At 38.0% G+C, this 23,953-nt stretch overlaps 1 protein-coding gene across 2 annotated transcripts in view; it reads right to left on the reverse strand.

Annotated features, from left to right (window-relative positions):
- Positions 1–2,133: 2,133 nt before the first annotated feature.
- The window catches only part of CCDC168 (coiled-coil domain containing 168), a 30,499-nt gene continuing 8,679 nt past the window's right edge, over positions 2,134–23,953 (reverse strand). The window contains exon 4 of one of the 2 annotated variants that reach the window (XM_054445796.2): positions 2,134–23,155. In XM_054445796.2, the coding sequence (XP_054301771.2) occupies positions 2,218–23,155 (20,938 nt within the window). In that variant the 3' untranslated portion in view covers positions 2,134–2,217. The remainder of the gene's footprint in view (positions 23,156–23,953) is intronic. The other variant, XM_054445797.2, reaches the window with a different exon arrangement.

The following is a 23,953-nucleotide window of genomic DNA, read 5'->3' on the forward strand; positions in this document are numbered from 1 at the left end:
ACTCGTATGTTCATCACAGCACTATTCACAGTAGCAGAAATGGAATCAACATAGGTGTCCATTAACTGTGGATTGGATAAAGAAAAATGTGGTACATATACATGATGGAATACTGTGCAGCCATAAAAAAGAACAAAATCATGTCCTTTGTTGTAACATAGATGCAGACGGAAGCAGTTATCCTAAATGAACCAACGGGGAAACAGGCAACCAAATATCACATGTTCTCCTTGGTAAGTGGGAGCTAAATCTTGGGTTCACTTGGACCTGAAGATGGGAACAATAGACACTGCGGACCCCAAAAGAAAGAAGAGAGGGAGGGAGGGATGGAGGAAGGGCTGAAAAACTTCCTATCCGGTATTATGTTCACTATCCAGGTGATGGGAGCAATAGAAGCCCAAATTTCAGCACCATGAAATATACTCTTGTAAAAAACCTGCACGTATAACCCCTGAATCTAAAATAAAAATGGAAATTCAAAAATAGACTGTGCTGGCCATGCATGGTGGCTCAAGCCTGTAATCCCAGCGCTTTGAGAGGCTGAGGCGGGTGGATCACGATGTCAAGAGATTGAGACCATCCTGGCCAACACGGTGAAATCCCATCTCTACTAAAAATACAAAAATTAGCTGGGCATGGTGGTGTGTGCCTGTAGTCCCAGCTACTCAGGAGGCTGAGGCACAAGAATCGCTTGAACCTGGGAGGCAGAGGTTGCAGTGAGCCGAGATCACACCACTGCACTCCAGCCTGGTGACAGATCAGGACTCTATCTCAAAAAATACATAAATAAATAAATAAATAAATAAATAAATAAATAAATAAAAGAGTATGCTTTGTTAATCCAGGTGTGGAGTCACGCACCTATAATCCCAGTTACTTGGCTTGAGCCCAGGAGTTCAAGACCAGCCTGGGCAACATAGTGAGACCTAGTCTCAAAAAAGATAGTTTAAAAAATAGTAAATGCTTGAGGTAACAGTTACCCTAATTACCCTGATTTGATCATTACACATTGTATGCTTGTATCATAATATCACATCAACCCCACAAACATGTACAGCCAATATGTACTCATAATAATTAAAATTAAAAAAAATTTAAGATTGTGCTTTGTTAATTTTTGTTATGTTCAGTACCCAGGACAAGGCGTGGTATATGGTTGACTGAATTTGTTGCTTACAATATGGAAAATAATTGATGTTATCTGCATAAGCAGATATACTATAAAAGCTGAAACAGCTTGAGCTTCAGGGCCCCAAAGATTCGTAAAAGTAAGACAGGTTTACTGCAATTAGTTAAAAATGTTATTTCCACTTTGACTTAACCTCCATCACATCTGACTTCAAGTCAGTGAGATTGGATAGGTTACCAATATTTTGGGGACTGGATTTAGGGGAAGTTGAGTTAGGGTGCGTTTAGACTGGGTTATATATTTTTGTGATTGACATTCACTTGGATATATACTTCTGTCAAAGTGTAGGAATAACTTTCAGGAATCCTTCTGCCCACTTTAAAGGACATATCCTAGGTGGTGAAATAAGGGTGCAAAGTCAGGGGCTACATCCCAACATGAAAGCCTCCTACAGTGTCCAGGACCAAAGGATTGTGCAAAGAGAAGAGAAACAGGGCTTGAAATGTACAGTATGAGAAACTGGTAGGCAGAAAAAGGCTTCTTTTCATCAGGTGTGTACAACTATAAGTGGGTAAATCTTTCTGTACAGCATCTAGTCAAAAAGGATGTTCCCTTCTGTCAAGAATATACTCAAAAGAGCAGAGCATGAACTATCCATTTACCAGTCTTTCTTTTTTAATGGGAATTGCATGACATAAGGTTCACCAGAGTTTTTGTGTTTGCGCAGTATAAACCCATACCAATACCACAAGCAGCAAGGACATCTGTATGTGAGGTCACACATTTTATGCATCCCAGCCTATTGGTTTGCACCTTACCATATCTGATGTATCCCTTTCTGATGAAGTCTAGTGGTTCCTGATGAAATGGTATGCAAAATTGCCAGAATCAGCAAAAGTGCCTGAACTTTCTAAATTGCTAATGATAAATAACAAATTTCAATCTATCACTGGAAGATTGGATTACTTTCTATCTTTATATAAAAACACTTCATGAGGAAGCCATTGGACGTTATATGATTTTATTTTTCACAGAATATCACAATAGGGACCAGCTGTCCACTTCAGAGTAGTTTAGCTATGGTAATGTCAGCTGTGAAAAACCGTAGTAAGGGACCCCGAGAGCGACCCCAACAACTTTTTGGAAGAACTCCATATATTCCAAGAACTTGAAATCTTTGCCACTAGGGGAATTCTGAAGTTTCTTTTCCTTAAGATGTCAGGAGGAATTGTCCAGCGAATGGTTTTGGGTACAACCTCCAGTGAGTCTGCTGGTACACAGGCAAAAAAAAAAGGCCGGTTTTGTTTTCTTTCAGAATAGAAGTTGATATTGTCATGATGAGGTTTTGATGCTGATTTATGTTTGCTTTGGAAACAATCCAATCTTTCTGACTCATAATCATACGCTCTCTTCTTTCTGTCACGTTTCTCTTTACTGTGTGTACAACTGTAATCGTGGTCCCAATGACTGTTGTTCTTCCTAAATAAATCAGATCTGGCCTTCTTTCTTTTTTGGCTTTCTGGGTGCATGTGAGACTTGCCTTGGTTTTTTGCAAGATGTGATTTAATATTTGATTCAGTTAAGGGAGCTGAAGAGTAACTTGTTCTGCTCTTGGTAGTCCATGAAATCTTCTCTTCACTGAATGATACACTAGATGACCTAGACTGAATTTCCACAGTATTTGACGAACTATGACACAACCAGTCAGGAGATTTCATTTTGGAAGATGATCTATATTTCCTGCTTTTGTGGGACTTACAGGAAGGTGGTGTAATAATTAAGGTTTCCTTTCTGCACTCTCTAATACAATGGGAACCTGAATCTTCACTGTAAAATGATTTCAAATCAGTTGTGATTTTGTACAGATTTTCCAAAGGAATGCCTGTCTGTAATTCAAATAGAATGTTTTCTGATTCCTGACTTAAATAAGAGTTGGCTTCCAGAAACATACATTCCTCACTCTCACTTACTTCAAGACATGAACATTTGTCCAAGTCAGCTGGACTCTCAATATCTGTCTGAATATCAACAAAATCTTCAGAAATCTGAGTTTCATATGAAACAGCTGAACCAGTGGTATTTCTCTGGGTCCTTAAATCAACAGATTCACATGTATTTCTTTCTTGAAACCATACATGATATTGTTTGTTTTTTTCTGGAGTCACATGGAATTCTGACTCTGAAAGAACTTGAGTATCTTTCTTCCTCGGGCTGGGCAGATCACGGTCAGAAGCATACACAAGGGTTGGCTCTGGGAATTTTCTGATGAGTGATGAGTTTTCATGGGGACTTTGCTTTTTGAAAGAAATATGTTGTTCTAACTGTTCTGTATCAATGGAAAGACTACCACTTTCTCCACTAGCATCTACGTTTTTACACATTGCAATTGTGTTTAACTTAGTATGTTTGGGAAGTACATTTGGCTTAGGGAACATACTTCCAACAGGAAGCCCCAGGAGAAAACGAAGGTATTTGTATTGTAAATCAAGATCTATTTGATGAAGAGATTTTTCCTCAAAAAGTAACAAAATTCTGTTTTGTCGTTTTGGTCCTGTGAAACCAGGATGAATACAGTTAGATAAAGGTTTCTTTCTCTCATGAGCACTGGTCATTGCATAAGATTCTCTTACAATTCTGGGAAAGGCTTTCATTTGTATCTCCAATGTTTTCACAGAAAAGTGCATGAGGAGTTTGCCTTTTTCTTTTACTGAGTGGTTTTGGAGGGTATGAGGCAATAGCATCTCACTAGCAGAAATCACTGAAGATGTTCCATTTTCTAGCTTATTAATACTCTGTAGCTTTGTGATTGTCTCCTCACCGCCACTTGAAACATCAACAATCAGTGTCTTCATATTGCTGACAAGAGGTGAATCTTCTTGGTATTTATGTTTTGAATTAGGTTCTATGGTATCAGTCCCTTCTAGAGACATAAAGCTCATTGTTTTATGTCTCGAATAGAACCTCCAACTGTTATCTTTTGAAATAGTCCCTTTTGGATAAAAGTTGAACATTTGTAAAGATTTTCTTGCCATCTCTGGTATCAGATTCAGTTGTATTTCAAGTGCTTTTGACTCTAAATGACTAGTAAGCTTATTTTTTTCTTTGGGAGTAAACTGTTCTAAAAGGGATTTGTGCTGCATTTTGGGACATATTGCTGTTGATATTGTATCTGGACCCTCTGGAAAAAGTGGTGACTTCAAGTTGTCAGGCTTATAGGCTTGTATGTTATCCAGTTTATCAGAAGAAACTTTGTCTTGGATCATATTTTTAACCTGGGATTCAGAGATAGCTTTGGTTGCTTCACAAATGGGAAGTAAATGTTCTGCATTTGTACTGTCTGCAACTATTTTGACTTCGCTACTTTTAACTTGAGGCGATATGGGCACAGTTCCTGGGAAAGCTTTTTGTTGCTGAAACTTTTGTGTGGTCATGTCCCATACTGGTTCACTCTGATCCCTTTGCTTGGGTAACTTTGGATCTTCAAGCATAGATGGACACTCTGTGGGTGTCAGAATGCATTTTAGAATCTTTTCTTCCTGCTTGATGATACGTAAGTCTGGTTTTTTAATGATCCTTGAGACATCATGCCCTGGAACAATTCGTTCTTTTGTTTGTGGCTTTAAGTATTTTTTATTCATTTCACTTCTGAGGTTTGCTTCTGATTTGACATTAGGAAGTTTCTGCATTTGTTGTTTGTCCACTGCAAAGGGCTGGGGATCTTGTGGAACTGTGTTTGTAAAATTCTTTTCCCCTTTTACAATTGTTAAAGTGTCTCTCTTAGACATTTCACTAGTGTTTGGTGATTTTTCCTGGAATTTAGGAAGACAGATTCTCTTTTCTCTTTCTAGGTTTGTCTTAGAGTCAGTGTGAGGTGAACGCATGATGGAAATAGAAAGACTTCTGATAAATATTCCTGAGACATCTTTACTCCATGAAACTATGTTCTTTAACTTAACATCATACTCTAATTTCTTTCTATTGCTTGGTGTACCACGCCCTGTGATATTAAGCATCTGTGGAATTGGATGATTCTGGATTTTCATAGTTAAACATTTGGTGCTCAATTCTCTTTTCAGATCTCTTATTGTTAATCTGCCTTTCTGGTCTTTACATTTGGGAGGAAGAGGAACATATGAATAAAATGAATCCAGAACATTTCTTTGAAATAATTTTTGTAGTTGAATGCTCTGTTTTGCATTAGATGCTTCTAGTTCTTTTTTCTGCTTTTGCATGATTAGGCGGCTGTTCTCCCTATGAGTGGTGACCTGAGTCTTCATTTGAGATTCCTCTGCCTTTAGAGATGGAAGATACAGGTGTGCACTACTGCTTGTGTCCATTCTTCCTCTCTCCTTCTCCAGATTGGCAGTCCTGGCCTTGTGCATCTCTGTTTTCTCTTCTTGCAGATGTAAAGCTCTGTTTGCGCCTATTTTTAATTTCCCTTCTTTCTGATTCACAGTACTATCATTGTCCATTTCTAATTTTTTCTGCTCTAGATTTATATTGGTGTTTGCGTCTGTTTGATCTTTTTCCTCCAGATCCTCTGATTGAAATCGAAAAGTCCAGGGAGGGAATAGGGACTTCAGAAGCAATTCCAGAACACCTTCCTCTTGTTCTGAAATGAGCAATGCCTGCTCCTTTCCTCCTTTTGCAGGGTCAATCTCTGTCATATCCATGTGTATTCCTGGTAGCATCTGTAGGCTGAGGTGCGCTGTTGTTTTCTTGTCCACATCTGTTTCCGATGGTGTCTTCTGCTTTCCACTTTGAAGGGGAAACTTAGAAAGGATAGCGTTCGGCCTGGTCTTGTGCCCATGTTCACACTGTCGGATCACTTGCTTTTTCATGACAATATCTTGTTCTTCTATATTTTGGGGGGCATTCCAGTTGGTGACGATACTTATTTTTTTGAGTGATCCCTTTGTCTGTGGTGCTAACACTTTGGGAGAAAACATTTTGCTGATTCTATCATTACTTTGTACATCTTCCTTTGGCTTATCAAATTTACATGAACCTGCAAGTTCTGGAGATACTTTTGATGAAGTTTCTTGCTGGTGAGCATATCTCTCTGAAACAGAAAATCCTTTTGAACTTGCAGGAGTGCCAAGTGTGACATACAGTTCCTTAGATATTTTCCTTATCAGTGAAACTGAAGCCTTAGGACTGATTTTATGGTTTAAGTTATCCATTATTTCAGTGTCTTCTTCCAGACCTCCCATTTTAGTTGCATCCATTGTGGGATAGGAAAGAAACGCAGTAAAAGTTTCTGTTTTGTATTTTTCGGGCTGAGCCTTTTTCCCTGTAAAGAGCCATTCCAGCTTTTTCCCACTTCTTATGGTACCAAACCCTGTGAAATAAATGTCCTCATCCTGTGAATTTAAAACTAACTGATTCAAATCTCCTTCTGATCTGACTCGTGAAGGTTGGTTCCTTTGCTGGACGCCGATCATGAAGTTTGAGGTCAACTGTTGCTCTGCCTCTGGGCGGGGCACATACTGTTCTGCTTGCTTAACAACGTTTTTATCATCTCCTTCAACTGAGTCTCTATTTGTTATTTTCTGGGTATTTGAGGGTACATGGAGAGTTCGCTGTGGACAAGATGATCCTGTAATTCCTGGAGTGTCTTTGTCTGTTTTGTTCCCTGAATCCAGATAAAGAGGAGGTGCTGACGGTGTAGAAAGAAAAGTCCTTGACAGAACCACACATGCTTCATCTTTATCTTTGTGTACTTTTTTCTCCAGTTTGCTAATATTCAACACTAATTCCTTTGCATTAAGGATATGTGATATTGGTGAAATCCTTGTCTCTTGGCAGTGTATCCTGACCCTCATATCTATCGTTTTCACTTCATGCCTGTTTTCTTTCTGCGTCCTATGTGGTTTTCCTTTTCTTACATCACTACTCCTTGCCTCTGCATCTGCTGTTTTCTCTGTATCTGGTAATGCTGATGGCATTAGTGGAAGTAAAAAGGATGTCTTACTTCCAAGCCTTTCTTCATCTGCATGCGTAGCTCTCTCCAGTTTAAGGTTAGATGGCAAAGGTTTGGAAAAGAGTATGCACATTTTTCTTTGAATCATACCTGGTGGTTTATCTTGACCTTCATGTTCCTTTCGTCCTTGCCCTCCAATGTTCATGTGCAGTTCTATTCTGTGGAGTCTACAGGAACGAGGTGACTTCTTTGACTTCAAAGTTATATCTTTGTCTCTTGTATCGATTATTTTTTCTTGGTTCCTCTCTTCTTTCTGAGGGATATGTTGCTTTTCATTTTTAACATCTTTTGAGATATCATCAACAACGGACTCTCTATGTACAGTCTCCCCTATGTGTGATGTTCTCTGCAAAATAGTTCTTTTGAGCCTTAGCATTTCATTATCTAAATGTGTTTCTTTATCCAATTCTAGTTGAGATAGAGATGGCAATGAAGTAGATTTGGTCAGAACCACACCTGATTCACATTCACATTCCTGCATCTTCTCTTCCTGATGTTTGGGGAATATTACGATGCTTACTATTTGCACGTCATCCTCTTCCTTGTTCTGTGACACATGTTTTCCTTTTTGTAGATAGATTAAAATATCACCAGCAATTAGCCTTATATATGTGCCTCCCTCAGTATCTGGTGATACCTGGAGTTTTACTGGGGGAAAAGAGGATCTTGTTAATATCGGTATGCTTTCCTCCTGGAACCCAGTATTCAAGTTAAGGTGAAGTGGGGAGGATCTAGAAGGACTCTTAGACAACATGACACCTGGCCCACTTTTAACTTTCTGGACCTTTTCCTCCTCTTGCTCTCTAGTTTTCCACTGAAGATCACTTAAACTGTGTGTAGGTGAGACAAGCAATTTCTTTGCCTTCAAATACATTTTGTTGGGATCCAGTACACTGGTCATATCCGCAACTTTTTCTCTATCCTTCTCTTGTTTCTGTAGCAGGTGTGCTTGATTTACATCACTTGAAAGTTCTCCATGGGTTGCTTCTGGACATGCTATTCTCCCTGCATCTGATGATTCTTTGGACCGTGACTGTGGGAGAGACACTTTTGCAATTCTTATCACGTTCTCCTGTCCTTCTGTTGTATCAAACTTAAGATATGGTGGAATAAGTAAAGAAGTATTAATGCTTGTCAGACCTGTAACTTGCTTATTTTTATCTTCCTGAATCTTTCTCTTTTGTTCTTTACTTTTCCACTGCCATTTTTTGGTATTGAGTATATCTGAGAGTAGTAATTGCTTTGCCTTCAGGTCTGTACATTTGGGGAGCATTTTGTCTTCCTTATCTATTCTGAGTTCACCTTTCTCTTCTCCCTGTGCTATGGGTTGCACTGGTCCTTTTGAGTTACTTAATGTGTAACCATGCAGTGACTTAGTATATGCTTTTTTGCCTGAATCTGATGAATCCTGAATCTTCAGTGGTGGGAAACTGAATTGTGTTTTTCCTAATGTGACTTCGTTTTCATTCCTTCTAGTGTCACAATTCAGGTAAAATGGAGGAGAAGGGAATGAAGAAGGTTTCCTCGGAACCACTCCAGGTTCCTTTTTACTTTCCTGTACTCCTTCCCCTTGCTCTTCAATGTGCAAAGAGTAGTTCTTTCCATTGCATAGAAGTGCAAGTGGGAATGCCTCTGCTCTCAAATGTATCCTTTTGGGGAGTATTCTACCTTCCCTGCCTTCTATTTTTACTCTGTCCTTTGCCTCTTTATATGGCATTTGTTGATTTGCTTTTAGTATTACTTTATGTGAGCTAATACCTTCATTTGAATTTGCACGTCTGCTTTTTCCTGCACCTGATGATATAGGAAGCTTTAGTTGTAAAGGAGAGAATCTGTGGTGAGAGAGAGAAGGCATGAACGGATGAGTTTTTGTCAGAATCACGTGAGGATGTCCTGTCCTGTCCTGCTTCTGTCCTGCTCTCTCTTTCATGCCCCACTGTGGCTCCTTTCTCTTGCTCAGAGGACTGTGCTCAGTGATGCTGAACACTTGTGGAGGTGCTGATGTCTTTGCCTTGAAAACGGCACCATTGGGGTGCATTAGGCCATGCATGGATACTGTTTGTACTCTGTCTTCTTTCTGTGGGAGGAGTTGTTTCTCTTTCTTTACAAGGCTCTCTGTTGGCTTTGTAGATGCTGTTTGCCCTGAAGGCAATGATTCCTGGATCTCAAGATGTGGCATAAAGCTTCTTGTTATTCCTGGTTCGCCTTCCTCTTCTTTTATTGAGTCTAACTCAAGGAAAGCTGAAGAAGTAACAAAAGGACAAGTTTTGCTCAGAAGCACAACTATTTCCACCTCACCTTCTTGTGCCTTTTCCCCTTGTTGACTGATGTTCACCTGCAGTTCCTTTGTTTTTAGTATATGGGAAAGGGGTGATTTCTCTGCCTTCACAGCTATGTACTTGGGATGCATTACACTTTTCTCTGAAATATTTACTTTATCCTTTTGGATCTGGGCCATGTATTTTGTTCTTTTTGAATCACCTGTGATATCATTCAAATATGACAATGTATATTTTAATTTCCCTGTATCTGATGATTCTATGTGCCAGGAGGGTGGAAGAAAAGATCTTGTTACTCCTTGTTCTTCTTTTTTGCCTGCTGTTCCTTTGTCTAATTTACAGTGAGGTAGAGAAGGTATTGTCAGAAACGCATTTAGTTCACTTTTTCTTTCCTGTACCTGTCTCAATTTTTCTTTAATGTTTGTTGGTACTTCTCTAGTTTTTGAGCCATTGCTGTGAGGAATATTGAGTGTATGTGGAAGTGATAATTGCTCTGCCTCAAAAATTGTGCCTTCAGGTTGCATTATATAATCCACACTTACTGTTTTTCCTCTATCTACTTCTTTCTGTGGCTTGTATTCTTGTACTGTTTTTATGTCATTTGAGCTATCCACCCCAAAAGACTTTGTATGTGCTATTTTCCCTGCATCAAATGATTTCTGCTGCCTTAGTTGCAAAGTAGCAGATTTTGTTATTCCTTGTAACTCTTCCTCTCCTTCTTTTCTTGTGTTCAATTCATAACAAGTTAGAGAAGACTCAGAAGGCAAATGTAGGAAGAGAACTGTTTCCTGTTTACTCTTGTGTCCATCCCTTTTCCCTTGCTCTGTGCATACTCCATCTGCTTGCTGTTGCTCTTCAGTTTCTCCATCCCTTTTCCCTTGCTCCTCACCTTCTCCGTCCTCTTTCCCTTGCTCCTGGCCTTCTCCATCCCTTTTCCCTGGCTCTTTAGGATTCAGTGGTAGGTTCTGTGAAAGTGCCTTCTTTCCTTTCAGATCTTTGTCTTCTGGATGCATTAAGTCTTTCTCAGCTGATATTTTTACTTCATCCTCTTCTTTCTGTTGCATGTAATCTTTTGCTTTTTGTACTTCACTTGCGATATCACCCTCACTGGGCACCCCATTTGCTTTTTCCCCTGTGTCTGATGATTTCTGGTGCCTTGGTTGTAAAATACCAGGTCTGATTATTCCTCGTTGGTCTTCCTCTCCTTCTATTCTTGTGTCCAATTTATAATGGGTTAGAGAAGAATTGGAAGGCAAATATAGGAATAGAACTGTTTCCTGTTCACTCTTGTCTCCATCCATTTTCCCTTGCTCTATGCCTACCCCATCTGCTTTCTGTTGCTCTTCAACTTCGTGATCCATTTTCCCTTGCTCTTTGTCTTCTCTATCAACCATTTCTTGTCCTGCACCTCTTCTGTCCTCTTTCCCTTGCTCCTCACCTTCTCTGTCCTCTTTCCCTTGCTCCTGAGCTTCTTGATCCATTTTCCCTGGCTCTTTAGTATTCAGTGGTAGGTCCTGTGAAAGTGCCTTCTTTCCTTTCAGACCTTTGTCTTCTGGATGCATTGTGTCTTTCTTAGCTGATATTTTTACTTCATCCTCTTCTTTCTGTTGCATGTAGTATTTTGCTTTTTGTACTTCGATTGTGATATCACCCTTACTGGCCACTCCATCTGGTTTTTCCCCTGCCTCTGATGATTTTTGGTGTGATAGTTCTGGAAGATAGTATCTTGTTATTTCAGTGACATACTCTGCTTTTTCGCTCCTTGTATCCAGTTGTAAATGAGAAGGAGAAGGGATGGAAGCAGAGGCATTTGTCAGAAGCACACTTGGTTCACCTTTAATATGTTCTATCTTTTTCTCTTGCTCTTTGATGTCCAACTGAATTCCCTGTGAAATTGATGATTTCATTTTCTTCAAAGCCCTAATTTTTTCCATTTTTCGCCTCTCCTGTTCTTTTTGCAATATAGATTCTAGGGCCTTTTTTACACTGTTTGAGATATTTTCAGAAATACACTTTTCATATGCTATTTTCTCTGTATCTGATGACTCTTGGAGATTTGCTTGTGAAAAAGAGGATCTCATTTTTATTCCCATGGCTTCCTCTCCTTCTATTTTGCTCACTTTAAAGTAAGGTAGAAAAGAGATAGAAGCAAAAGGTTTGCTCCAAATCTCAACTTGTTTATCTTCCTGAATCTTTCCTCCTTTTTCTTTCATGTTCAACTCTAATTCTTGGAATATTGAAGGCTGCTTCAACTCCAAAGCTATTCTTTTGGAATGCATGATTTTTTCCAAAGCCTTTTCCACTCTGTCTTTGTCTTTCTGCGGCATATGTTTTGCTTTTTCGATACTGCTTAAACTATCATCAGTTGGCTGCTCACATTTTTCCATTATATCTGATAATTCCTGCTGTGTTGATGATGAAAGACGGAATCTTGTTATTCCTCTCATGTATACCTCTTTTATTCTAGGATTCCATTCCAAGTGAGGTGGAGAAAGAATAGAAGCACAGAGTTTGTTCTGAACTACATTTAGATTACTTTCATCTTCCTGCGTCATTTTCTCTAGTTTTTTATTGCTCTGTTGTGGTTCTTTTCCATGCAGTAAATGTCTAAAAGGTGATTTCTTTCCTTTCAAAGTGATACATATGAGGCCCATTATATCTTTCACATCTACTGTATTTTCTCTATCTTCCTTCTTTTTCTGTGGAAAACACTTTGATTCTATTACATTACTTAAACTCTCTCTATTAATTGACTCTGCAGATGATACTCTTCTGACATTTGATGATGCCTGGAGCTTTAGTGGTGGAAGGCAGCCCTTTGGAGTTCCTGACTTATCCTTACCTGCTTTTGTTCTTGAATTTGAATTACTATGTGATAGAGATGGTAAAGAAGTACACAAGTTTGTCAGTTTCATTCTTGATTTACCTTTACCTTCTTGCATCTTGTCCTCTTGTTTTATAATGTCCAACAGCAAAGGAAATTCCTTTATACTGAGTATATGTGACAATAATGACTTCCTTGGCTTCAAAATGATGTTAGGGCTTTTTATTCTTTTCATATCCATTGCTTTTACTCTATCCTTCTTCTCTCCCTGTGATATATGTTGTTTTGTACTTTTAACATTACTTGAGATCACCCCATCAATTATCTCTTTATTCAATTTGAAGTGAGGTAAAGAAGGAATAGACTCACATATTTTTGCTGCAACCAAATCTAGTTCACTCATTCTATGTTTCACACTGACCATTTTGTCTGTCATGTTCCACTGCATTTCTAGTCTGTTACTTGAGGCACCACAGTCACTGGTATTGAGTATGTGTGAAAATACTGATTTCTTCAATTTCGAAGTTCTTCTTTTGTGGCATATCACGCCTTTCCTAATAACTTGTTCTATGCTATCCTTCTGTCCTTTACTTTCTTGCAAAATAGGCATGGATGCAGAAAGAGAATGTAATGTTACAGGCAGACATACTTCTTTTTGTACCTTTTCATTTGCCTTTTGTGTTTCTATCTTTTTCCCAAGTCTTAACTTCGGTGAGCTATTATTTGATATTAAATCAAAGACCTGTACCCCATCTGATGATTTCATTCCTTTTGGAAATAAGATACTTGCATATTTTATAGTTTTATGGTATGATCCTAAAGGCAGCATTGAATCTTGTTTTTTCATCTGCCTTGGAGTAATCAAGGGCACAATCCATTCTAGTCTATTCTTAATTATAGCGCGTAGCTGATCTTCAGAAAACAAGTCTAGTCCTGGTGTCCAGCTTGATAAATTACCTCCTTCTGATAATGCTTCATTTTCCTGAGGTATTAAATGTTGCAGGAGACAGGGATTCTTTTGAGGGCAAGATATATGCTCCCAAAAGTTCTCATAGGAAATTAGTAGGTACTGCCATTTTTGGCCTGTTTTGAGCAAGGCTTGTCTTTTTTTACTGTTTTGAGTATATCCAACTATGGCATCCATTTGTTTTACTGCTTCTCTAGTCTGTGAAGTTAAATAGTCATAATGTGGAATATCCATAGCATCTAATTTCTCTTGTTGCATAGATGCACTGAACTGAAATAGATCTGTTTTGGAGTGAGATGCAGGCTTTGGAAGAGCCTTGTATGTACATTTTTCTTCCTTTTCTGCCTGTCTTGGAAAAAGCAAGCCAATTCCTTTTGTATTTGAAGTGTGGTACCCTAAACTATTGATTGCCTTTAATGCTTTCTTTACCTTTGGTGACTTGATCTGAAGTACGTCCATTAGAGAGTGAGAAACAGATGCTGGAAAAGCCTTGTGTGTACTTTCTTGTGGATGTTCTTTTCTTCCTTTAATATTCAAATATATTCCTTCTGAACATGGAGGTTGATCCACCAGAATACCTACTTCGTGTGATGCTTTCTCTACCACGGGGCTTAAAACTTTTGAACTCATGATTTCTTCTGCTGAGCCTTCTTTCTTGGAATTTTCAATATGAAGTTGATGAAATATGCAAGGGAAAACAGATTCCAGAATATTCTCTTTATTCTGATAATAATTACTTAGATGCTTCATCCTCAGTTTTTTGGAAAAGTCCATTTTCTGTCTATTTGATTTTAATGTAATATCCAACTTTGATTGCTCTTTTCCCCAAAGATTTTCATTGAAACTTTCAGAAATGGTAACATTTTCTTTTCTTGTTGTATTCACTGCCTGTTTTAAGTGAAGAGGGTCCTTACTGAGGAAAGATTCAGAATCCAGAATACTTTCAGGAACATGATCTGGATTCACCTGTTCTTTCTGCACTGCAGGCACTTTGTGCTGTACCTCTGAATTTGTACAAAGAAATTTCTGTCCTTCAGACCCTACAAATATATCAGTTTCCTTTAATCCTTCTTTTCCCAATACATGTGAACTAATTTTTCTATTAATGTACACGTCTTCTTCCTCAGCTACCTTTCCTGTGTTTTCCAAATGAAGAGGTTCCATAATGGGGCAGGCCATAGACCCCAGGTTTGTCATAGAAACATCTGCTTGTTTCAGCAATTCTTGCTCCTGGCAAGTCTTCTGTTGAGAAGTATCCAACTCTGTAAAAAATATATTCTGTCCTTTTGAGTTTAGTGGAGTATCTAGTCTCTTTGATCCTTCTCTGTCCCATGGAATTGAAACTGAATGTTTGGCAATGCGCACATCTTTTTCCTTTGCTCTTTGTGCAATGAGGAATTCAAGTTCTTCATCTGTTCTAATTCGTGGGGCATCGAAACTACTGTAATTGATTTGTTGTGAACTAATCCTTAATGGTCCAGTATAGTATTGGGATATGTCTTCTGAAATGCTTTGGTGTTTTTGTTCCTTTTCTCTAATATCTTGTTCCTGTTTTCTAAGAATTCTGGACATATCAGTACAACCTGACAATGACCTTTGCATTGCTTTTAGTGGTTTCTCCAGCTTCGGCTGTGGAAGAATGCATATCCTGTCTTTTGGCTTGTCTTTCTCCATTTTTACTTCTGTAAGCTTTTTAATGCTAGACACGTAGTATCCAGAGTCATAAACAGCCTTTAGAACTCGATGTACTGCATTTTTACTCAGCTGGAATGACTTCTGCTGCTGGATGTTACCTCTCAGTTCTTTTTCATTGCTTGCAGTACCATACTCAAGCAGCTGGGAAACTGGTATTCTCTTTGTCTTCAATTTTATCTGTTTGGTATGCATAGTACTTCCCACATCTGCTGTCTTTGCCTTATCTTTATGTCTTATGATTTTAGGAAAAATAGATGTGTAGGGATTAGGAAAACTCCAGATAGTTCCTGAGACACACAGCTCTTGCTGTTTCTTTTGCAGGACAAGTGTCTTGGGATCTGCCCTTGTTTTCCAGTCTGCAGTTTTAAATTCTTTCTTGTTTTCAATTTGAAGTGGATGTATCTTAGAGAAAAAAACAGATTCTGGATTAAACTCTTCTGCAACATTTATCTTTGCTTCTTGATCTATTAAATCAACTTCTGCTTCTGTCTTCTGGGCTTTAAAGTTCTGTTTCTGCTCCTTATTAATGCTTACAACAGCATAACCTGCAGTATCAGGTGATTGTGAAACTGCTGATTGCTTTGCCTGCAAAGGTCTACCTTGGGGACTTGACCTGTCAGCCATTTTAAGGCTGCCATTCTGTCTTTTCATTTCTTCTGAAGCAGGTGAATGCCTGCCAACGGAATCTGGGACAATTGCTACCAAATTACAGAAAGCATTTTCTTTTAAAACAGAATGGCCAATGTTCTGTTTATCATATTTATTTGATATGGCATCATCTGTTGCCTCACTCAGTTCTGCACAATTATCTGATTTCTCCATCCTTGGGAGCCCAACTTTGAGACTTTCTTTTCCATTTTTGTTTTTTTCTATTTTTACATTTTTTTCTGAATTCCCTTTGTAAATCTGACTTTTTGAGAAAAAAGTTTCTCCCAAAAGCACATCTTCTGATTTACCAAGATGACGATCCTTTCTAAGATATGTATTTGCCATGAAGTTTTCTGCATAGAATGGATCCATTTCTGTAAGATGTTCTTGCTTCTCTTCCCCACTTTCTCTATTATGTAGTTTTGCTCCCTTTACCAAGTTGGAAGTCCTTCTCTTGTCAATGGAATCAGAATACCTTGCTATCCCTTCAGCTAGTGACTCTATTTGTGTTGGTTGTGTGTGACTTAACCCTGATATTCTCATGTCTATCTCTGTTTGGAATCCACTTTGCCTTTTAATGTCAGAGGAATCTGGAGTGAAGGAAATTGTATTTGGAAATGCATCAGCCACATTTTCACCTTGCCACATTGCTTTCAGTTGGGTTTTTAAATTGGATTCAAGTTTCTTCCTATGTTTTGTAGTAACCTGCCTATTGATTTTATGTATCTGTGAAATTGGTGGTTTCTTTTCCTTCATAGTTAAACATTTGGGATTCAATATAATTTTCCTTTCTGATAACTGTATTGTGTTTATCTGGTTTTTAGAGTCAGATAAAATAGGCATGAAGAAATCTAAAGGACCCAAGAAAGTTGCAGCTGAGTTTTCTTGTACTTCTTCCTCTTCCTCTGTAATATGACCATGATTTTCTTGGCGCATTCTGTTGGATACAGTTTTTAAATAGGATTTAAATTTCTTCCTATGTTTTCTGGTAGACTCTCTATTGATTTTATGTATCTGTGAAATTGACGACTTCTTTTCCTTCATAGTTAAACATTTGGCATTGAATATCATTTCTTTTTCTGATAACTGTGCTGTGTTCATCTGGTTTTTAGAGTCAGATAAAACAGGCATGAAGAAATCTAAAGGACCCAGGAAAATTGCAGCTACATTTTCTTGTACCTCTTCCTTTTCCTCTGTGATATGACCATCCAGATTTTGTTGGCGTGTTCGGTTAGATAGAATGCACCTCGCTGCTGTATTGAATAAGAGTTTATCAATCATTGATTTGGATGGTGGACTCTTAGCATATTCAGTGGCACTGAGTAATGCCTCTCCTATACTTGTGTACCATTGCTTCCCTTTCATCTTGTACTTAAAACAGTGTTGCTTTTTCTTTCTGTGGTTTTCTGTAGAATATCTTATGATATTAAACAACTGTGAAATTCGTAGTTGCTTTGCCTTCAAAGTTACACATTTGGGACTCATACTTTTCTTGCCTATAAACTCGAATGTATAGCTCCGGCTTTCATATTCAGATGACATGAGGCTGGAGAAATCTAAAGGTTTTAAGACTGTTTGTAAGTTTTTTTGATTCCATGCAGTTTTCTCAGAAATAGAACTATCCCATTTCCTTCTAGGATTTTCATCCCAAGGGGTATCACGTGGTATTGAACCAATCTTTGATTTCCCTGTTTTGGGAAATGAAGTCTTTAGATCTTCCATACATTTTATTCCTTCTTGCATATGAGGACTTTGTTTCATCATGTATCCAGAAATAGGCTCTAAAACAGTTTCTCTGAAGTGTGTTTCTTGCTTTGTTTTTTGCACTATGTGAGACAAATTCCAAGATCTGCCTTTGGGACTCTTCGGTTCAGATCCTGATTTGCAAGGGTCAGGATCTTTCATTTGATGTGTACTGAAACTGAGGTGTTGACTATAGCATGGAACTGATTCTGATAACATTTTTTGAATATTTTTATCTTCCCTTTCATGTTGTACATTCATGTTCATTGCATTACTAGATCCACTTTCCATGTCAGTCATATTGGCCTTCTGTGCCTCCCCATCATGTGGTGATTTCTGTAACTCCAGGACAGTTGCTTGTAGATCTTTATTAAACTCCGCCTTTTCCCCTTTACCCGAATTGTGCTGTTCCCCCATACATTTCCTATCAGTTGGTACACCACGTTTTATTGCACCAATTAAAACTTCACCGTTTACTGAGTCCTCTGATTTTAGAGGAAGAAGTTTTGAATTTACTGTACATATTGTGCCATTTTGGGTCTGGAGGCATTTCTTTGTCTCCTCTCCTTGTACTGGCTCTGCAGGCTGAAGTTGCTGTGGGACATCTTGTTTGGTAACAAACAGAATTTTCCTACTTCCTTGGTTTTCTAATTTGTGAAAGTCAAGATCCTTCCCCTGACCTGAACGGAACGTGAAATGTTGCAGGTGCTGTGGAATTACTTTTAACAATGCCTCCTGTTTCCTTTCTTCTTGCTCTTCATCTTGAAGACGGGTTTCTTTAATGTCATGTGAAGTAATACTATCTTCATGTGGAGATGTATCTTGCTTTACTCGTGTAGAACTGAGTCTTTTTTCTCTTAGCGTGTCTTTTTCTGTTTCTACCTTGCCATTCTTGTTAATGTCAGGTGTCATAGTCAGGAAAGCATATGTTTCATCTACCCCCTTTTTGCCTTGATGCAGTTCTTTCATTTTGGTTGTCAAGTTACAGCTCAGTTCTTTTCTACGTTTTGGACCAGCACCAGCCTTGATATTGAGCATGTATGAAATTGATGGCTTCTTTGCCTTTATAATTCCACATTTGGTATTCACTAAAGTTTTCATGTCTGAAAATTGTTTTAAGTTTCTCTTCGTTTTAGGTGTAGATAAAGCAGGCATGCAGGAATCAAAAATCACTGTCTCTTTCTTTTCAGTACCACCAGCCTGTTCCTTTTGATGGCTATAATCAGATGAGATACCACCTTCTCTTGCATCAAATATGATTTCATCAACCTTTGCTTCCCCAGAGTTTAGAGGTGAAAACCCAACATGACTCTCTACCTTTTCAAATGGAAATTGACCCAATGTAGGGCATGAAGTAGACTTCAAAATAGTTTGTGTAAAATGTGTTTGTGGTTGTACCTGAATATTTGTATTTCCTGGTTGGTTCAGTTCCTCATCTGATGTGACAAGCTCATTATCCTTCTGATATGTATTGAGTATTAAGCCATCGCTGTTCTCTAGAGCCTGTAAAGCTTTGGGAGGTGGAATCTTAGGACCCCCTAGGACTTTTATGTCATTTTCTGTTTTGTTGGCTTTTTGTAGTTCTTCAGCTTCTAAAGGACCCATTTGGAGACTAGTCTCTAAAGTAGTTTGTTTAAAACCTGTTTGGTGCTGCAAACGTTGTCCATTAATAGGTAGCTCCAGTATTAAACAGTTCAGCACTGGGTCTGATTCAAGATGGATTTCCTTCATTTGACCCGCCTCAGACCCCAGCTGCTGGCTCAGCCATGGCGCTGCTTCTAATAAAACTTTATGTTCCTCTTCCTTTCCATCTTGCAATTTTTCCTCTCTGTCGTGGGGTATACTATTCTTAGCAAAGACATCAATATATGTCTTATCTGCTGTTTCTCCTTGCTTTAATTGAGACGCAGGGAGACAGAACTCTCTCTGCAATCTGCTATGCATTGGAGAGCAAAGGGTATTTAGACATTCAGGTACCAATCCTTTAGTTTGGTTTATCTTTTTAAACTTAGTCCTGAAGTCTAATTCTGATTTCTTTCTGTGGCTTGTGACACTGACTGTCTCTGAGATTGATGGCTTCACAGCCTTTGTATTTACACATTTGGGCTTCGCTGTACTTGTTGTGAGTGCAAATGTTACTCTCTTTTTCATCACTTTAGAACAAGATAAAACAGGCGTGCAATAATTCAAAGTCTCTGGCGAAGTTGCTGGTAAATCTTTTGGTATTTCTGTCTTTTCTTCTGCAAAACAGTAACCCATTTCTCTTGTATCACTTCCATTACTTGGAATATCACTTTCTCTTGTTTGGTTTAAAGGGTCTCCAGTCAGTGATTTTCCTGATATTGGAAAAGGCGTCTCTGAATCTGCAGTGCATTTGCAGTCTGTTTGTGTTTTTTGAGTACTCTTCACATTCTCAACACGAGATAGTTCCATTATGGGAGAAACAACAGACTCAATAATAGTTTCTGTGAATGGGATTGGTTGATGCATTTCTTTCTCTGTTCTAATTTCCTTCTCTAGATGTGCATCAAGTCCAAGGTTCCAGCTATCACGCAGGACTGCTTTTGGTAGAGTTTCTTTGACACCTTTTACTTCATCTTGCAATTTAGCATCCAGTGTGTTTTGGGATTCATTTCCCTCATTAATGAAATATGGATAGTTTTCTTCCCTTTCAATTTGGGATTCATCTTGGACTAGCTTGATATGACTGTGATTCTCTGCATTTAATCTGCTATACATTCTAGTATTCGGCAAAATAGACATGGGAGGGTAAATAACATTCAGAAGCATACCTGCCACAATTTTATCTTGCAGTATCTGTTTAATTATAATTTCAAAATTGCCTCCCATTTTTTTCCTGTGGCTTGGAGTACCACATATATTAATATAAGGCATCAGCGAGATTGCTGGCTTCTTTACTTTCATAATTACATATTTGACACTGAGTACACTTTTTGTCTCTGATAATTTTTTTTTAATTTCCTGCCTTTTAAAATATGGTAAAGTAAGCAAGTGGTTATTGAAAGACCCCAGGGCAACTGCAGGTAAATATCTTTTTACATCTTCCTTTTTTTCTACAATATGACTATCCATTGTCTTTTGGAGGTTTCCACCAAATGGGACACTATACTCTGTTGTTTCAATTAAAAGTTCACCAACTGGCAAGTTCTCTGGCATTGTAAGTGGATTCTTTGGATCTCCGGCACTCTCTCTGTCTGTAGGTCTATCTGTGCTTTGCTTCACCTTCTCAACTTGAAATGGATCCATCATGGGGCATGGACTAGTCTCCAAAATAGTTTGTGTAGAAAGAGTTTGTAGTTGGACCTCTTGCTCTTTATTTGGGGCTTTACTACTTCCTGAACTGATCTGTTCCATTTCGAATTTGACATACTTGGGCTTTTGCTTTAGATGTACGCTGAACCTGAAGCCTTGTGTCAGCTCTGAACTTGCCTCTTTCTCCTGTTCCTTTCTATCACATTGTTGTGGCTTTTTAAATGTACAGCTCTTATCAATGTATTCTGCGTTCTGTGTTTCCTTCTCATCTGGTAATTTCTCTTGCTTTGATGCCGAATGACTGAGCCTTATTATTCTTAATGTGTCTGCCTTGGCTTTTAATCTGCTATGTGTTTCTGTATCAGGTAGTTGAGAAATGGTATTGTAAGTGGCGCTGTGAAATGCATCAGACGTTTCTTTATCTTCATGCATATTTGTTATGTTACTTCCAGTGTTGCATTCCAGTTCCTCACTTTCACGTAGGTCACTGTCTTCTGTAATATGAAGTATCAATGGTTTATTTTCCTTCAGATTTACACTTTCTGTACTCACTTGAATTTTTATGGCTTCTAATTCTTCACTGCTTTTATGCATTTTGCTTCCTAGGGAAATGAGCAAATGGACATTTGACAACTCCAGAACAAGTTCCAAAAAATCTTTTTGTTTCTGTGTATTTTCCCTTGGAAAGCACCTTTGCATTTTTGGTGTACTCGTTGGTAACTCCTCTCCATTTGGAAGTTGAAGATGGGAATTCTCTGAACTTTGTAGGTCCTCCTGTATTTTCATTCTATTGTTCAATTCCATTTCAGGAGAGGAAACAAGTTTCTGCATAGGTTTTGATATAGCTTCTTCTAAAGATGTCTTGTGCTTTGGAATATGGAGATCAAATGGCTTTTTACTATTTGGAACATGAAATTCTGTAATACCAATTCCCTTTGCTTGTGTACTTGAGTCTTTAAGAGATTCTTTACTCTTCCCATTTGTTTCTACTAGTGAACAAGGTGCTTTTAGTTGAACAGTGTTGACCGTGAAGGATTGTTCTAGCTGAGGTAACACTTTTGGTGAAATGTTTTTTAGTCCTTTGTTTTCTTTGTCATACTCCTTTTCCTTTTTAGTAATACCTGAGATTCCTGTCTCCTCAAGAGGACCGGCATAATTGATTTTCTCTGTATCTGGTGACTTATTTTGCTTCTGCAGAAAATGTTCACATTTTATTAAACCTGGCATGACTTTCACTAGTTGTTTTCTGGAATAATGTTTAACATAAGGCAGAATAAGCTTGGAAACAGAAAAAAGATGCAAAGCTATATCTGATATATCTTTCCTTTCATGTAATTCTTTCTTCTCGGTGTTATTCTTGCATCCTAACTCATTCCTATTTTTTAAAATGTGACATATTGTGATTTGAAATACTTGTGAAGTTGGTGTTTTTTTGGCTTTTAGAGATGGAACATTAAGACTGAGTTTGCTTTTACTGTCTGGTGTTTTTCTTCTATTTTTCTTCCCTTTAATGGTAGACAAAAGAGGCACTGAGCTATATACAGAATCCTGGTTCAATTCTGATGAAACAGTTTGTTGATGGCCTTGTGGTTTTATACTCCTTAGTTGTGGCGTATCTTCAGTAACCAAATTTGGATTCAGAGTTAAAACTAGAAATTCAGCATTCTTAAAAATAGTGTCTTGCCCCTTAATTGAATATTTAACCTTGTTTGAATCTATAAACCAAACAGAATGTTGGTCCTCACCTAAGTGTTCATCAGACTCCAAGCCCTTTACTGAATATTGTGCCTCAACAATTGATGGAACTTCAACAAAATATTTGTTCCTACCCAAATCTTGGGACTGGAAGGAGTCTTGTGGGCTGCTAGAAAATGGCTTCTTCATCACATCTTCAGGCTGGGCAAAGTTGCTGGCCTTGCTATCAGGCTGGCTGTTAATTGATTCTTGGTTATGATTTATATATGGGGCTTGGCTAGTAAATTGGACTTCATGAAGACCTTGATTCTGAAAAGCATTTTGTCCTGGAAAAGAATCCTGTGCTTGGACAGAAATAACCATTCCAACAGAAGGTTGATTCTGATTCAAGGGCTCTTGAGATCTTGAGCATTGATAAGTAGTTCCACTCCCTAACTTAGTTTTGGGTTTTGAAGGAATTTTATTTCTCACATTTTCTTCCAGAAGTCTAACTTGACCTCTAGAAAGAAATAAGTGGGCAAGAGGGCAAGGTGCCACATCTAGATCTTCATTTTCTACAGTGAATCTAGATGCTGAAAAGCTAAGATCAGAAGAAAATCCTGAATTTTTGTTTTTGTTGGTTTTCATCATTGAAAATAATTTCTTGGAGGAAAATTGTATTGTTTCATATTCTTTGTCTGGATGCTCTGTATGGCTTAGACACATTTCCTCTACTTCTGAATAAAACAATGGCAAAGATGAACTGATTCCATTTGAAGATGGCACATGACTTTCACTAGAGGGACTTACTTGATCTTCACTTTCACTAGTACCTGACCGTATTATTTCATGTGAGAATAAAATTCTATCTTCAAAGTTACATTCCTTTTCTTCAGATATAAGTGATGAAGTAATTCTTTTTTCTAAAAAGGTGCCAACTCTGAAATATAAGAAAACAGTGTACAAATGAATACTAGAATATATTTCATATAAGAATTACCTTTCAGATTTAAGAAAATGCAGCATAGTGTATGGAAACAGATCAGCATAGAGATAAATTGGAAAATCATTATCCATATTACAAAACAATTCATTACCTAGTTCTTCTCACTTAATAAACTAATCGACTGAAAAAGTGAAGTAAATCAATTATATATCTCAGAGACTATACCTCAGCATCTCTAAAAGTCTATTTTTGACAGGATTGGGTCAAAGTTGCTGGATTAAGATTATACTATTTTACAAGGAATATCTTTTCTGTTCTCTATATGAAAGTTTTCACTAAAAGAAAACATTCTTATGGAAATGTAATAGGTACAACAGAAGAATACCAATAGTATAAACTAGCTGTCTATAGATAAATCCAGTTTATGTTAACAGTTCTTTGAGATCAACAGAAAAGCCTACATTTTAGGGAAGCACGTCTCAGTACAATTTTGGGCTGGAGTACTGATCATGGATGATGTGAACTTGCCAACACCCATGTACCTCAAATGATTAGTCTCAGTCTAAGAAGTGCTCAGACCAACAGCATCAGCATCTTCTGGTGTGATGGTTAATTTTATTTGTCAATTTGGCTGGGCAGTGATGCCCAGAGATATGGTCAAACATTATTCTGGATGTTTCTCTGAGGGTGTTTTGGATGAGATTAACATTTATGTCAGTGAACTCTGAGAAAAGCAGATTGTTCTTCCTAATATGGGTGGGCATGATCCAATCAGTTAAAGGCCTGGATAGA

Source organism: Pongo pygmaeus, chromosome 14 (assembly GCF_028885625.2).
Source record: "Pongo pygmaeus isolate AG05252 chromosome 14, NHGRI_mPonPyg2-v2.0_pri, whole genome shotgun sequence".
In the NCBI taxonomy this organism is placed as follows: domain Eukaryota; kingdom Metazoa; phylum Chordata; class Mammalia; order Primates; family Hominidae; genus Pongo; species Pongo pygmaeus.